Source organism: Terrapene carolina, unplaced genomic scaffold, assembly GCF_002925995.2.
Source record: "Terrapene carolina triunguis isolate 2854851 unplaced genomic scaffold, T_m_triunguis-2.0 Scaffold69, whole genome shotgun sequence".
Lineage (NCBI taxonomy): Eukaryota > Metazoa > Chordata > Testudines > Emydidae > Terrapene > Terrapene triunguis.
Window position 1 is genome coordinate 42,204,030 of NW_020664420.1, and position 18,182 is coordinate 42,222,211.

Sequence of the window (18,182 nt, forward strand, 5' to 3'; positions counted from 1 at the left end):
TTTAATTTCAGGTGATAATACAGAAAAGTAATGTATGTTGGGGGAAAAGACAACAGAGAAAGACCAGAATGCCAATGATTAATAGGTACACAATATACAATTTCATGCTGTCTTATGCCCATTGGCTGTCTTCACTGTAATTCTCTTCGCAGAAAAGCAGAATATGTGGCAGTTGGGGGAGGTGGTTTGTCTGACTGCAAGAGTAATTTCTACATTTTGGAGGTAAAATGTGGATTTAAAAGGAGCAAACACAGAGAAACACCAGAAACAGAACTCATTTCATGGATGTAATTTTAATGGTTAAGAGATCATAGCAGTAATTCTCTGACAAACAGATCTAGCTTAATGCTGATAGTTACAATTTATTCACCCAAATGCAAAATTCAGTATTACAGAAACGATGTATGCACTGATCCCAGACGATATTAAAAAAAATACTTAAGCATGAAAGTATGAAAATTGTTATATCAAAAATCTAAATGTATGAACTCCTCAGAATTACCTGTGTACATTTAATCTTTAACCTTGATTAAAAATGTACAAGGGTGTTCTGAAAAGTCATTTAGATCACATCCTGAAAACTCCAAATTCTGTCCTCTTGGTGGGTGCATTTAGTGCTGCACTAAGACTCAGACCCAAAACAAGTCTTGTATTAGCGGGGTCAATAATTCCATCGTCCCATAATCTGAAATTAGACCAAACAAGAAAAGAAGAATTATATAAACAGTTTACAAGAGATAGGCCTTCAGCCACACAGAAGTAAATAAATATTTCTATTGGAGGAAGTGGATAAAAAAAGGGCCAAATTCTGATTTAAGACAATTGAGCTACTTCGTATTTATGCTGATACAACAAAGCAAAATTTCGTGCCTACTTTTTTATTATTTGTATAATTTGTCTTCTAGATTTAACTATACAGTTCAAAATAAATGACTAGAATAATCTCTACCTACTTTAAATGGGATTATTCATACTATTTTTTCAGTATGAAAATGGCATCCTAAATTCGAGAGAAAAAAATGTCATGAAAATGGCTCCCCATCCTGTTGGTAACTATATTCTAAAAAGTAAATTAACATCATTAATAAACATTATTTGGCTTATCCTAGCTGTCAACTCAAGATGTTTAGTTATGAAAGCATAAGGATTTAAAGTGCTGGAGTATATTTTTTATGGACTGCCAACAATTATTTCACTAATCTTCTTTACTGAAGTCTATTTCTAAACAGTTGTAAATTAATCTGTGCCATAGTGAAGTCCCTGAAAGCAATGAATTCATAAAGCTATGCCACAGTAACAAAAAAACACCTTTGAATTCCAAACAACTAACCTCCCAATTGACAGGCACTTCTGCACCTGCTTAATATTAAGCATGCAAGCAATTGAAGTTAAGCACACATGGGACTGTTTGCAAGCTCAGCGCCAAAAGAGTTCCATCCCGCTCCAAATGAACTCCCTAGCAAAAATTCTAAACGTCCTAAAAATTGTATATGTTGTACAGCTACCTTCCCTAGGTACTTTGTTTAGAACCAGATGCTGAAGTCCTATTGCAGCTAAAGTCCCATTTAAATCAATGTGAATTTTAACCAGCTGAGGGACTGCAACACAACATGAAATATCTAAAAAAAAAAGGATTCCCTTCCCCATGCCCAAAGAGAGCAACTTATTTTGCAATCTTTTCTGAGATTATTACATTGTTGTCATGTCTGACAATTTTATTCTGTGTCTTTAAAATTACTGCTCTGCTTTTGGTAAATTAGTTTTTGAAAGTGATGATCCTTTCATGTTATTTTAAAACAATGGGTAGTCAACACTGAATTTTTAATCAAGAACAAAAATATTCTTCCCTTCTGGCTAAAGTTTCAAGTTGTCAATTTTATATTGTTTGAGGATTAGTTTGTTGTTTTTTTAAATCAAATTACACAGGAAAGAAAACATTTAGCACACTTACCTCAATACAAAAGAAGAGAATAAAGAGAACTGCATAGTGTATGTAAATAAGTATTCATGAGTCTTAGTCACCAATAGAAGTTTGCAACAATTTTGTAAATTTGTTTTAGTTTAGCATTTGTTGTTAGCGTCACTTTCACCAAGTCACAGCAAATAATTTTTAAAATATCTAATTACATTTTCTCTATTACAACTTGGGTACACTCAAAACAGGATATCCAGAAACTCACTTCTCCAAGATGCTCCCAAGAAACAAACTACACCTCTACCCCGATGTAACACGAATTCGGATATAACGCAGTAAAGCAGTGCTCCGGCGGGGTGGGGCTGCGCACTCCGGCGGATCAAAGCAAGTTCGATATAACACCTATAACACGGTAAGATTTTTTTGCTCCCGAGGACAGCGTTATATCGGGGTAGAGGTGTATATTAAAACCAACAAATATAAAAACTCAACAAACCTATTAGTTAACCTTTTCCCTTCTCTGGATTTTCCAGTCTGTATCCTGTCCTCTCTCTGTTTGTCTCTATGGGTACATCTACATGATAGCAAGTCTCAGAACCCAGGTCAACTGACTCGTGCTCACAGGGCTCATGCTAAGGGACTAAAAATAGCTCCTTAGGGAGGAGCCCAGGTTCTGAAATCTGGAGAGGGAGGCAGGGCCTCTGAGCCCAGCCCTCAGTCGGAGCAGTAATATTTACATTGCTCTTTTTAGCCCTGTAGCACAAGCTCCATGAGCCTGAGTCAGTTAACCTGGGCTCTGAGACTAGCTTCCCTGGCGTTTTTGTTTGGTTGCTTTTTTTGTCATGTAGATGTACCCTCTGGCTCCTATCCCCCAATGAGAGCTGCTAGCAGGCACTCTTACACCCACATGGAGTCACACTAGCAGATCCTGTTGTAGGATAGCGACACACTGTCTGTGCTTGTGTGCTGGATAGCATAACACATGTTGTCAGGGTGTTAGGATGTGATTCAGGAAAGCATCCCTATTCAGGAAAGCACTTAAGCACACACTTATGTCCTACTAAATTTGATAGAGTGTAAGCACATGCTTTGAGCTAAGTATGTGATTAAGTGCTTTTCTAAATTGGGGTTTTTAATAATAATCATTCATTAATTACAACCTTTTGGTGTATTTTAACAATAGTGTTACATTGAAAAATTAAGTGCTCAAATTAGGTGCTTTTTCTCCTTAAGCCACAGCAGTGAAACACAAAACAAAAGTATAATTAGAAAACTCTTGAGCTCAGAAGAGCTAGAGGACCAATCTAACCCCCACTGAAGTCAACAGGACTAGTGTTTCTATTGACTTTAATGGAAGTTATGTCAGGCCTTAAACTCTTCAGGAATAATGAGTGTGTCCCATATCTATGCATAAAACCCCAGTTTAAGAAAATGTCAATGGGATCACTGTCTAAGATATACATGGCCAACATTTTGTAACATCAGAGAATACATGTTACCAAGAACACTTCTGCAGTTTTCACTACAAATTTCACATAAAAATGCATTCATAGAATCATAGAATATCAGGGTCGGAAGGGACCTCAGGAGGTCATCTAGTCCAACCCCCTGCTCAAAGCAGGCCCAATCCCCAGACAGATTTTTGCCCCAGATCCCTAAATGGCCCCCTCAAGGACTGAATTCACAACCCTGGGTTTAGCAGACCAATGCTCAAACCACTGAGCTATCATTATTTTTATTTATTATTTTTATTACCCATTAGAATCTGATTTAGTTTTGATCAGCTTAATTTCTTGGCACAGTGGGATAATCATTGGGATATCTCAGTGAACTAGTTTCATGAGATCAAACCCTCAGTCACCCTGCTCCTCATAATCTTAAAAGGATAATAAAAATTAACTATTTATAGTGATTTCTCTTTGTTCTAAGTGTGATTTCATTTCAATTTTCTGATAGTTACATGTTTGTTTGGTCCTTCTGGAAGGGACCTGCAGTATTCAGATGTACCGCACTATTTGGTGTAATGATTTTTCAATCTCTTTTAGTAAAACCATCAAAATTGAATGAAATATTTCAAATCCATTAAAGAGGTTTAATGTAACTGTATTTTTGTGGGATAAGTTATATTAAGAAAGTGTTGCTGGCCCAAAGCAATTAACCTCAGAAGTTCAGCCTTATAAAAGGCTATTGCTGTAATAAAGACCTTTCAAAACTTTACACGCCCTTTTTTTTTAATAGAATACTTGTTTTTTGTAATGACAAACTAGCTTTTATTGACAGCCTCAAAGATTTTACACTGTATAAGGTAAAGATTGCTTTCAAGGTCACCACTACCTTCTGCTTTTCTTTGTTTAAAGAAAACTGTCTTCTGTATTGGGACATAACATTAAACATCCTATTAAAAACCCAATGCTAGAACATGAATCACATCTATGTTCATAAAATATTCAGAACAGGGACTCTGAGTAAAAGAAACAAACAGACCAGAAAAGAAAATGGCCCATGTAATTTGTTACAACATAAACTGATTAAACTCCATTTGGAAACCTGTAAGCAGATTAATATAGCTCATTAAAAAGGGAGCTGGCTAACGACTCTCGTTAATTAAGACTGTTCAGAGTGAAAGGTTCTATTCAGACAATTGATTAAAATTTGATTAGAAAACACAACTAAGGGGAAGTATATTGACATCCTGAAGATAACAAATTATAATTTATAAGCAAAATTGCATACACAAAGCAAATAGGGAAATATGCTTCCATTTTAAGACCATAAAAGCATTTTTCTTCTTTACTTTCAAATTTATTGCTCAAGGGCCTCAAAGCCCACAGAAGTCAATTGAACGCATCCCACTGACTTCAATGGGCTTTGAATCAGGCCCCAAGAGCGTGGACAGAGACTATATAACTTCATACACATTTACCAACAGGACAGTGCAAGGTAGATTCAAACACTGCCTGTCTCATGCAGTGATCAAAACGAATTCAGACATTATTTCCGCCTACAACCCCCTGTCCCCTTACTGGAGGCATCTTGTTGGTCTGATTAGCACAAGACAAAGCCAGTTTGGGCAGAATCCAGTTTTGATTTCATGACCTGATGCCCAGCACTTGGCTGGGTTGATTCTCACTTGACTACACAGGTGGCAAGACTGATTGCCATGTTTGGAGTCAGGAAGGAATTATCTCCTCCCAGAAAACTGACCATTGCACTGAGGAAGTGGGTTACTTTTCCTTCGTACACTGCAGCATGTGACATTCAGTAAACATATTGTTATGCCTGCATGCAAATTTGTTGGCTAATGGAAGCAAAGTGTCTCTAGCCCCTACTTCATGCAGGGGAAACATCAATTTCTGCAGTGCTTGTAATAATTACTCCTGGGGGAATTTTGCGCCACTGCGCGTGCGCAGAATTCATATCCTCTGCAGATTTCTTTGCTTTCCTGCAGAAAAAGGATTTTCTGACAGGGAAGCAAAGGCAAGCTGCAAGAGCGGTCATGCACCCCTCCCTAGCAGCACAAGTACATCGTTTCAGGCACCCAGAGCAGTCAGCGGAGAGGTAAATCACCGCAGGGCTGGGGACACCCCAGCCAGTGGTCCCTACCCTGCGCCGGGATCAGCTGACAGTCCCAGCTGAGCTGGAGGTGGGAGAGGACAGGGCTTCCTCTTCCCCTGAGTAATAGGGCTGTGTCAGACCCACCCCCAGAATCCTCCCGCCGGCTGCAAGAAGTTCAGCATCCTCCCCTGCTTCCTGCCCCTATCTCTCCTCAGCCACAGGGGGAGGGGTCACTGTACCAGGAGTTGCTCCCTCATCTGCCCAACCCCCATGCATCCGGACCTCCCATACCTGGACCCCTCCTGCCAAACCTCACCCTGTATACCCAGACCCCCCCTCAGCCCTCCATACCCGAACCCCATCCCACTGAACCTCAACCCTTGCGCAGCTGGAGCCTCCCTGCAACAAGACCCCCTGCTTCCAGACCCTCACCTCTGCACCCAGACCACCCCCCACTGAGCTCCCTGCACTCAAACCCCCACTCTGACAAGCCCCACCCCCGAGCCCTCACATCCAGACCCCCACCCCACTGACCCGCAACTAGCTGCACCCAGACTCCCACCCCCCAAGCCCCATTCCCCCAGCACCCAGACCCCTCCACTGAGACTCCCCCCACCCAGACCCCCTGCTGAGCTCCAACCACCTTCACCTGGATGCCCCTGTAGAGTCCTATTGCCCCTGCACCTGGAATCCCCCCAATGAGCCTCTGTGCATCCAGATTCCTTCATGCCTAGACCCCTCACTGACCTGCTTGCACCCAGACTGTCCCTTACAGAACCCTCTCACCCCACACCTGGATCCCCCCACACTGAGCCCCTCCACACTTGAATCCTGCCTTGTTGAGCCTGCCTGCCCCACACCTGGTGCACCTGGCGCAGAGGGGCAGGGGCCCAGGGTATTTCTGGGGCAGGCCCAGCCACTGTGCTGTGTCAGGGTCGTGTGCAGCCTCATCACTGAGTCCGTGTCCCGGGGAGGGGAGGGACTGCAGGGTGATCTCCCACCTTCAAGCAGTCAGTGGCCTATGATCCCACTGCCATGCTGGAGCCTCTGCATTTATTTATTGACAAATAAAACTTGCAGAATTTTAAAATACTGTGCACAGAATTTTTAATTTTTTGGCACAGAATTCCCTCAGGAGTAAATAATACTTTATATCATTGGTGACTGGACTAGGCCACCAAACTGCCAAAATTGTAGTGTAAAGCTTAGTGTCTTAATCCAAACTCTGAGATCTTACTGAGGAAAATGAAGTGTATGAAGGGAGTAGGCATACAACGACATGATTGGTGGGGACAGGTATGAATACTGGGCACAGTTAGAAGACGACCCTATTAAGGTGCACAATTCTTTCCACAGGAAAAAAAGAATAGGTGGGAATTGAGGGCTCCCAGACCATGTATATTCAGGGTCTTAGACCAGGTTTACACTATAGACTTACATCAGTAGAACTAAGTCGCTCAGGGGTGTGAAAAATCCACATCCCTGAGCAACATCATTATACTGACCTAACCTCCGGTGTAGACAGCGCTATGTCGGTGGGAGAGCTTCTTCCATCGACATAGCTACCGCCTCTCACGGAAGAGATTAACTATGCTAACAGGAGAAGCTCTCCCATCAATGTAGGAGAGTCTTCACTTAAGCGCTACAGTAATGCAGCTGTGCTGATGCAGTGTTTTAAGTGTAGGCCTGCCCTTAGACTGTAAGGTCTTCAGGCCAGAGACTTGTCTTATTTTATGACTGTGAAGCTCCTAGCTCATTTTGGGACAGTATTTTATTAACAAACAAACTATCTGCCCTCCCTTGACTGAAGAATTAGGTGAAGATTTTTTTTTAAAAGGATGCCTAAAGTTAGATTCCTTGCTGAGTACTCAGCAGCTCCCACTGAAATTAGACCACTTATTTAGGTATCCAAATATGGGTTTGGGGCCTAAATTTTTCAAAATGACTAGTTATTTTAGGTACCCAAGTTGCAGGAGCCTGACTTTCAGAAACTGCTGAGCACCCTTTAAGATGTCGCAAGCTAAGCACCCAAAAATCACTTGACATCCTTGAGAATGTAAACAGCCATTTTTTAAAAATGTGGGCCCTAGGCTAATATTTAAATCTCTCTCCTTACACATAACTACTGCTCTAAATATTAACAATGAGCTGTGGGCTGTTTTGGGGGAAATTGAGTTGTTTTTTACATCACAACTGTACACATGTTGCACGCCTAATAAATCCAATAATTTTTCAGTCCTCAGTTCAAAGAGATTATGAATGAGATTCCAGTGGATATTAACAAAATCAAAGAGTTCATTTTCTCCTCCAGGAGATTATGGATTTGGTTTAAATACAGATACCCTGACTGTAATTTTTTAATGTAATTAGTTCAGTGAAAAATTCTTCTGCTTACAATCCAATCATAAAAAATTAAAATCCTTACTGTAATTTTTCTCTCTGCCAGAGGGATAAATCCGAGGCTTTGTAAGAGTGATATAGGGCCAGATCCTCAATTGGTACAAACCAAACTAGCTCTATTGACTTTAATTGAACCACACTGATTTATACTAGCTGAGGACCTGGTCCACAGTCTCTATCTATACTCAAAGCAAATCTTATAAAACTTCAATTGGCTAAAAAATAGATGAAGCGTGCAAGTCATCATGTCACCGATCAATACATATTAGTAATAATTTATGACTTCATAAATAATACCCTAACCTGAGAGTAAAAAAACCCAAACAAAACAGATTGCTTTGTGTCTACATAATTACTAGGAGTTGACATATGGATAGAAACTACTTCAATATAGGAGCTTAATGCTTACAAACACCTGTTAACATACTTTTATTAAAGTGTTTAAACTGATCACATTTACAATTGTAACAATGCAAATTTACCCCTGCTGACAGAGTGTGTCTGGAATTAAAGAATTCTAAGCATACTCTGTGGATTTACCAAAAGAGAAACTTCTTGCTAACTTTTAGCATAGTCTATATCTTTATTCAAATGTATTCATTTATTTACTACCATAAGCAAAAGATGAAAGTAAATACAATACTTGGGGTCACTGCCATTAAAAATAATTGGGTGTAGGAATCACTGGTGAGAAAAGGGTAGGAGCAAATTACTTGAGTTTTAAGGAGAGATTTGAAGGAAGACACCAGGGGTCACAACATAGACCCACTACAGGTAGCTAGTTAATCAGAACTTGTAAGACTTAAGGAATAGACCGTTAGATTTTGGAATAATGCTTGTTGTTAACTGTGTTGCAATTCTTTTTATAAGCTGTGTACGTTGCCATTAGTGAAATTGAGAACAAGGAGAAGCAGGCAGCATGATGAGAGATAAGGCAAGCCAGGGAAGAGACTACAACGGTACCATATGGCAAAAGAAAGAAAGAGAGAAGGATGTAGGGAATGGTTAGGAGTAGTGGAAATAGAAACAGAGGCCTGGTCTACACCTAAAAATTGGATTCACCTAGCTACGTCACTCACGACTGTGAAAAATTTTGTGCCCTGTGTGACATATTTGGTCTGCCTAACACCCAGTCTTCCGTTGACTTAGCTACCGCCTCTCGAAGGAGTGGATTACCTATAGTGACGGAAAAATAACCCTACATCACTGTAGCGAATGTCTACGCTGTGGTGTTACAACAGCAAAGCTGCAATGCCACAGCTGTGTCACTGCAGCATCTGTAGTGTAGACATAGCCAGAGATATAAGGAAAAATGATGTAGTATTTTGTAAGTAAAGACAAAGAACTTGAATTTGATAGCCTAAGGGTAAGGAACCCTTTAGAAGGATTCATGGGAGGACTGATGTGATCAGAAGATGATTTTCCTGTCAGCATTTTGAACAGACCTGAGTGATGAGAGGCATGGGAGGGCAACGAAAATGATTTACAATAATAAATGCAACAGAAGATCAACACATGCACAAAATTTTAGTGGTGGCATCAGTAAAGAATTTGGTAACATCAAAAAAGTAGTATCAGTCATTATCAAGACGGTAAATATGGAGTTGGAAGTGGAGAGAAGTGTCAAACATGTCAGAAGGTTGCAGTATATATGCTCACTATAAAACGAAAAGAGAACACATTATTTATATTTTAATGGTATGTGCCCTACTCCAGAATAGCGTGCCCATATACTTGATCACCTCACCTCAAGAAAGCTATAAAAAGGAATTAAAAAGAACCCAAGAAGGAGGACAAATAGTAACATGCTGAGGTTTACATGAAAAGGAAGGTTGCACAGACTATGATCATTTAGCCTGTAAGGGCATTTGACTTAAAAGGGATTTAACTGAGGTATTCAAAATATATAAACCCATCCTTTATAACCTGTTGAAAAAGGAAGCATACTTTGAATTATTAAAGCAACGTCCCTTTACCCAGTGCACAAATAACCCGTGGAAGGTCAGATATACACAAATACAAAATTGGACACAGAAAAAAGTGGGTAAGTTTATCATCCTTGATGTTTATAGCTCTACAAGCTACAACAATGATATGAGAAATCAAATGTCATGCTTCATAGGATACTATGACCAGCTGCAGGAATCTATAAAGAATCTCCCTCTCCACCACATCCCCACGTACATAGCGGTACACAACTAACTTGCTGCATTCTGGAAACATGCGCCTTCCTTTAAGGCATCAGGTACTGGCTGCTGTCAGAAACAAGATAGATGGAACCACGGTTTGGATTGCATAGTACCTGTGGACACTAAACAAAACCCTTGTTCCAGATTGTTTTAAATTATATGTAACTGGTCTGTTGTTCAGCATTAAGATCTAAAAGGTGTTAACACATTCTGGTTATATCATCAAGTTCTGGGAATAGTCATTTATATGTTACCTTGCACTGGAATAATAAGGGTTTCCCTCCTCTTCAAACCTCCTAATGATTGGCTCCTTCAAAGCTGCTTCATCTGCCTCAGATAACTGTAGGGAATAAAGCAAGTAACTGAACACTGTCTATACAAGAAATTCTTCAAAATACCTACTTACACAATGACATCAGATCCCCACCTCAAACAACAGCCAAGAAGTGACTTGCTAGACTATCTCCAGAGACAAAGTCTTTTATTGGACCAACTACTGTTGGTGAGAGAGACAAGCTTTCGAGCCACACACAGCTCTTCTTCAGATCTGGGAAAGTTACTCAGAGCATCACAGCTAAATGCTAGATGGAACAGATTGTTAGGCAAAAGTAATTAGCACATACAAAAATAGGGGGTTAGTGGGTTACAGATTGTTGTAATAAGCCATAAATCCAGTGTCTCTGTTCAGTCCATGATTTTTAGAGTCTAGCGGAGTTATGAATTTAAGCTCCCAGGCTCATCTTTTGAAAGTGTTGTGCAGGTTTCCTTTGAGGATGAGAATGGATAGGTAAGATTTAGAGTGATCACTTTGTGAAAGAAGTGTGAACCCACGGGTGATAGGGTGTTTTTGTTTTTTATCATTTTCCTGTGTGAGTTCATTAGAGAGCATAGTGATTGACTCATTTAACCACATAGTTGATATTGGGACATTTAGGTATACCACATATTGTAATTGGCATGTGTAGGATCCATGGATCTTGAAAGGTGTGTTGTGGGGGGTACTGATCATTGTAGCAGTGGAAATATGTCTACAAGTTTTTCATCTGTTGTTCTGGCCGGGTCTGGTGCTGCTTTGAATTGGTGCGTTCTAGTCTGTGGGGAGCTTGCATCTGATTATGAGCTTGGAGAAGTTGGGGGCTGTTTGAAGGCCAGAAGGGGTGGTTCAGGAAAGATTTCTTTCAGGATGTGGTCCCCATTGAGTATGGGTTGTAGTTTGATGATACCCATATGAGTTACAGTATGGGGTGGGAAGTGACAACTATGGGTAGGAGGTTGGAAGGAGTGGTGGTGTCCACAACCCACGGAACACCACCTCTGGGAGCAACCATGGCACCATACCCAACACATGGATACTACACGACACCCAAACTTCATCACTTTATCAAGACTACCACTCACTGGAGCTGAATTATCTCTACTCTCTAAGGCCTTGGCTACACTTGCAAGTTACAGCGCTGTAAAGCCTCCTCCAGCGCTGTAACTCACTCCCCGTCCACACTGGCAGGGCACGCACAGCGCTGTATCTCCCTGGGTACACCGCTGCAGGTACTCCACATCTCCGAGAGGAATAACAGCTGCAGCGGAGTGGCTACGACTCACGGGTGTGAGTGTAAACGCTTGCAGCGCTGTACTAATCACCTTGTCAAGTGGCCAATCCTCTGCATTGTTGTGACCGGCTGCAGGAATGCGGAAGTGCCGGTTTCAAAGCTCGTACCACAGAGAAAAGCAAACAGTTTGCAGCTTGCTTTGAGTGAGTAAATGAATGAGCAGGGGGCCGGGAGTTCGGAACTTGCAAAATAGAGAGCTGACATGCTCCAAAAAGCACTCTCTCTTCCTCCACAGTCCCTGTCACAATCCACCCCCCCCCCCCACCCCCGTTTTGAAAAGCACGTTGCAGCCACATGAATGCTGGGATAGCTGACCATAATGCACCGCTCCCAACACAGCTGCAAATGTGGCAAGTGTGGCCACACCACTGCGCTGTCAGCTGTCAGTGTGGACAGACTGCAGCGCTTTTCCCTACTCAGCTGTACGAAGACAGGTTTACCTCACAGCGCTGTACAGCTGCAAGTGTAGCCAAGGCCTAAGGGACTGTACTTCTGCCCCACTATTTATTTTTGTGTTGGATGGCTGTCAGTGGGAGTGGGGTGAGGTCAGTTGTTCTGGATTTCTTGCATGATTTCCAGGTAACAGTCTTGGATTTTTTCCTCAGGTGTGTCCTATGACTGTAGAGGTACTAACAGGCCACTCTACCTTGAATAGCCCCTTAGAATATGTGCTAACTACTTATGCTAAAGAATCTGTTCCCCCTTTCATGTAGCTGCGATGCTTGTACCTTTCCCAGACCTGAAGAAGAGCTGTGTGTAAGAATATAAGAACGGCCATACTGGGTCAAACCAAAGGACCATCTAGCCCAGTATCCTGTCTTCCGACAGTGGCCAATGCCAGGTGCCTCAGAGGGAATGAACAGAACAGGTAATCATCAAGTGATCCATCCTCTGTTTCCCATTCCCAGCTTCTGGTAAACAGAGGCTATGGACACCATCCCTGCCCATCCTGGCTAATAGCCATTGATGGACCTATCCTCCATGAACTTATCTAGTTCTTTTTTGAACCTCGTTACAGTCTTGGCCTTCACAACATCCTCTGGCAAGGCATTCCACAGATTGACTGTGCGTTGTGTGAAAAAATACTTCCTTTTGTTTGTTTTAAACCTGCTGCCCATTAATTTCATTTGGTGACCCCTAGTTCTTGTGTTATGAGAAGGAGTAAATAACACTTCCTTATTTACTTTCTCCATACCAGTCATGATTTTATAGACCTCTATCATATCCCCCCTTAGTGTGGCTCGAAAGCTTGTCGCTCTCACCAACAGAAATTGATTCAATAAAAAACATTACCTCACCCACCTTGTCTCTCTAATATCCTAGGACCGACACGGCTAGAATTACACTGCATAAACCATCTCCAGGCATTTTTCACCTTGCTCCACCCACAATTCTCAATTTAGTGTATCAAGTGACATGCATTAAAATTAAAACAGGCACCTTGACAATTTTGGGGTAAAAAAGGATAAAACAACTCTATCCTAATGCATGTCAAAAAGGTCTAATACAATCTCCATTTTCAGTTGCTTATTAGTCATGTATTTAAGAGTTTTTAAGTGCTGTAATTTGAGATTAGCTATTTTAAAATTATTGAGACTATTTTTTAAATGATAAATATAGTAAAATAAACCAGGTTTTGGACTTCTCTTTCAGCTGAGATTCTGCTTTAAGCCAGAATCTCCTAACCCTCCTAACCTTGGGCTGTTCCAGACACAATGTAATTTAAACAGCCCTGGGAGCCTAAATTATGGCAACCTCCCATACTGCAGTCCCAATATACCCCTGCTATCCCAGTATGCCGCCTACACCAGAGCTTGCGAGGGGATGCTTGGCAGGCAGCCTTACAGCTGTCATCTGCAGTGCTTGTAGTGGGGAAATCCTCCCTCGGCCAATCCAGGTCTTTTAGTCTGTGACTGCAGACCTTTCACATGGTCTAAAGGGACTAGAATGGAAGGAGGATCTCATACCCCCTTTTTTTAAATCTTTAATTAAATATAAATATCAGGCTAAATTCTCAGCTGTCACAAATTGGTGTTGCTTCCTCAACTTCCGTTAATGGGACTATTCCTACATTTAAAGTTAAGCATGTATTTAAATTCTTTGTTGGATCAGCTGAGAATCTGGAACATTATTTTTAAAAAAATAAAACAAATTTTGCAAGCCATTACTTTGAAAAGTAAACAAAACACATCGTGCTTATGTTAATATTTTGATCATTTATTTATTTTCATATATATATTTGCTTCTGTCAATACACAATATTTTATTTCTCTTGAGCCCAACACCGCTGGAGTTCACTGCCTGTGAAATTAAGGGTAAGGATGAACCTAGCCACTTCCAGAAAGACCTTAAGATGCACTTCTTTGGCCAGATGTTCCCAAATGATTGAGATCCTGATCCAACAAAGCACTTATGCATTTGGTTAACTTTAAGCACGTGAGCAGTCCCATTAAAGTCAATGGTCCAGATTCTCAGCTGGCCTGAGCCTCGTGTAATCATTTGCACCAATGAAACTCAAGCACATGCTCAAGTGCTTTGCTGAACTGGGGTGCCTGTCCTGGTTGCCTAGCTGACTGATATACTACAGGGGAGAATGGTTTTTGATCTCTTACTGTCATCTTGATATTCTTAATTTAAGCTTTGTAAGGCAACTACAGTATTTGGCAGCAAATAAATGCTAATAAATACAAAGTTCTGGCTTTCCTTAACTATAACCACAAAAACATAAAATGACACTTATATCATGTCTCATTTGAGGTTCTGAAAACATTTTACAAACTAACTTTAATTCAGTATCACAACTTCTCTTCATGGTATTATCTCTATTCTACAGATTGGGGAAAACGAGGCGAAGAGAGAGGAAGGGTGAATTTCACTCTACCCATATACAGCCCAAGTATTCAGGCTATACGCAATTGGAATGCTAAGCAGATGGGGAGATAAAATCCACAAGCCTCGTTATCCTAATCGTTATTCACAATAAAAAACTCTGAGTATGAATATTACAATAAAAACACTTTAATGCAAAATATTAGTTTAATAGATAATAAGGAAAATGTTCGTAGCCAATGACAATGTCCATTTTCTGTTTCATTATTAATATTGAGTTTCTACATTTGACTCCAAACTATTCTGTAATACACTGAAACAGATCATTTCACATCTAAGGATGTATTCAGTTTCCATGGCAACTATAGATGATGTCTCCCATTTCGTATTAGTGATCAAGATGCCCTGACATAACCATAAGAAATATCATATAAAAACAGTCACAAGTGATGTTTTCTAATTCCTTTGCTTATTTATTAAATCAAAACAATTGCAGGCTTATTTAAATACCACAAATTTCAAATGAAAATGGTGAAATCAGCCACTGCAAACGTAATTGGAAAAAGACACTTTGTGCTCTCAGATATTCCTCTAATTGCCCACACGGGGAATCTCCAAATGCTAAGCTGAGGGAGGGCTGAGGATCTGGCCCTAGGGCCCAAAGAGATAGAAAACCTGAAAAAAAAAATTTTTTTAAGTAATTGTCTCCTAAGCCAGTGGTAACAGGGCAAGTCACTTGCTATATGGAAGATGCAAGCACTAGCATTTCATGAACACCCCCTGCTAGTCAAACCAGTGAGCAGCATTAACAGAAGCCTTAAACTGTTAAGTGTCAGATTCATAGATTCCAAAGCCAGACAGGCCCATTGTGATAATCTTGTCTGACATCCTGTATAAATCAGGTCATAGAACTTCCCCAAAATAATCCCTGGAGCAAACCTTTTAGAAAAACATCCTATCTTGATTTAAAAATGATCAGTGATGGAGAACCCATCACAACTCTTGGTAAATTGTTCCAATGGTTAATTACCTTCACTGTTAAAAATGCACACCTTATTTCCAGTCTGCATTTGTATAGCTTCAATTTTCAGCCATTAGATCATATTCTACCTTTGTCTGATAGATTGAAAAGCCCATTATTAAAAATTTGTTCCCTATGTAGGTACTTATGAACTGATCAAGTTACCCCTTAATGTTCTTTGTAAAGCTAGGTAGACTGAGCTCTTTGAGTCTATCACCATAAGCATGTTTTCTAATCCTTTAATCATTCTTATGACTCGTCTCTGTTCCCTCTCCAGTTTAACATCTTTCTTGAATTGTGGACACCAGAACTGGACACATAGTATTCCAGCAGTGCTACATGCAAAAATAAAATAACTTCTCCATCCCTACTCAAGAATCCCCTGTTTATGCATTCCAGGATTGCATTAGCCCTTTTGGCCACAGCATGGCACTGGGAGCTCACGTTTAGCTCATTATCCACCATGACCCTCAGATTTTTCTCAGTCAGTACTTCCCAGGATAGATGTAGCTATGGCCTACATACTTTGTTACTAGGTATATACATTTACATTTAGCCACATTAAAATGCAAGTTGTTTGCTTGAATCCAGTTTATCAAGCAATCTAGATCACTCTGAATCAGAGACCTGTCCTCTTCATTATTTACCACTCCCCAAATCTTCATGTCATCTGCAAACTTTATCAATAATGATTTTATGTTCTCTTCCAGGTCATATACAAAAATGTTAAATAGCGTAGGCCAAGAACCAATCCCTGTGGCTCCCCACTAGAAACATACCCGCTCGATGACCATTTCCCATTTACAATTATATATTGAGACCTATCAGTTAGACAGCTTTTAATCCATTTAATGGGTCCCATGTGAATTTTATATTGTTCTAGTTCTTTAATTAAAATGTTGTGTGATAGCACTCTAGCAGTTCAAAGGAAAGGTATTACAATGTGAGCCAGCTAGAATGCAAGATTAGATGAGAATGATGGTACAAAAGGTAGATCGTGCCAAACCAACCTGATCTCCTTCTTTGAGAAGGTAACAGATTTCTTAGACAAAGGAAATGCAGTGGATCTAATTTACCCCAATTTCAGTAAGGCATTTGATACGGTTCCACATGGGGAATTATTAGCTAAATTGGAAAAGATGGGGATCAATATGAAAATTGAAAGGTGGATAAGGAACTAGTTAAAGGGGGGACTACAACGGGTCGTACTGAAAGGTGAACTGTCAGGCTGGAGGGAGGTTACTAGTGGAGTTCCTCAGGGATTGGTTTTGGGACCAATCTTATTTAATCTTTTTATTACTGACCTTGGCACAAAAAGTGGGAATGTGCTAATAAAGTTTGCAGATGACACAAAGCTGGGAGGTATTGCCAATACAGAGAAGGACCGGGATATTATACAGGAAGATCTGGATGACCTGGTAAACTGGACTAATAGTAATAGGATGAAATGTAATAGTGAAAAGTGCAAGGTCATGCATTTAGGGATTAATAACAAGAATTTTTGTTATAACCTGGGGATGCATCATTTGGAAGTAACAGAGGAGGAGAAGGACCTCGGAGTATTGGTTGACCACAGGATGACTATGAGCTGCCAACGTGATATGGCCGTGAAAAAAGCTAATGCGGTCTTGGGATGCATCAGGCGAGATATGTCCAGTAGAGATAAGGAGGTGTTAGTACCATTATACAAGGCACTGGTGAGACCTCATCTGGAATACTGTGTGCAGTTCTGGTCTCCCATGTTTAAGAAGGATGAATTCAAACTGGAACAGGTACAGAGAAGGGCTACTAGGATGATCCGAGGAATGGAAAAACTGTCTTATGAAAGGAGACTCAAAGAGCGTGGCTTGTTTAGCCTAACCAAAAGAAGGCTGAGGAGAGATATGATTGCTCTCTATAAATATATCAGAGGGATAAATACCAGGGAGGGAGAGGAATTACTTAAGCTCAATACCAATGTGGACACAAGAACAAATGGATATAAACTTGCCATCAGGAAGTTTAGACTTGAAATTAGACAAAGGTTTCTAACTATCAGAGGAGTGAAGGTCTGGAACAGCCTTCCAAGGGGAGCAGTGGGGGTAAAAGACATATCTGGCTTCAAGACTAAGCTTGATAAGTTTATGGAGGGGATGGTATGATGGGATAGCCTAATTTTGGCAATTAATTGATCTTTGACTATTAGCGGTAAACTCATATGCCCAATGGCCCAATATGCCCAATGGGATCTGAGTTACTATAGAGAATACTTTCCTGGGTGTCTGGCTGGTAAGTCTTGCCCACATGCTCAGGGTTTAGCTGATCGCCATATTTGGGGTCGGGAAGGAATTTTCCTCCAGGGCAGATTGGCAGAGGCCTTGGGGGTTTTTCGCCTTCCTCTGCAGCGTGGGGCACGGGTCACTTGCTGGAGGATTCTCTGCACCTTGAAGTCTTTAAATCACGATTTGAGGACTTCAATAGCTCAGACATAGGTTAGGGGTTTGATACAGGAGTGGGTGGGTGAGTTTCTGTGGCCTGCGTTGTGCAGGAGGTCAGACTAGACGATCATAATGGTCCCTTCTGACCTTAAAGTCTATGATTCTACCCATAATACCAGGGGTAGGCCAAGAGTCTCTACTTTCATTTGGCATTTGCCTGGATCTTATCAGGGGTAAGCAGAAGAGAGT

General features: G+C 40.8%; 1 protein-coding gene across 1 annotated transcript in view; it reads right to left on the reverse strand.

Annotated features, from left to right (window-relative positions):
• Positions 1 to 274: 274 nt before the first annotated feature.
• MCCC2 (methylcrotonoyl-CoA carboxylase 2) overlaps positions 275 to 18,182 on the reverse strand; it is a 77,673-nt gene continuing 59,765 nt past the window's right edge. Inside the window, exons 16-17 of the mRNA XM_024219623.3 lie at positions 10,314 to 10,399; positions 275 to 685 (exon numbers count right to left, since the gene is read on the reverse strand). Coding sequence (XP_024075391.1) covers positions 568 to 685; positions 10,314 to 10,399 — 204 coding nt within the window. The 3' untranslated portion in view covers positions 275 to 567. The remainder of the gene's footprint in view (positions 686 to 10,313; positions 10,400 to 18,182) is intronic.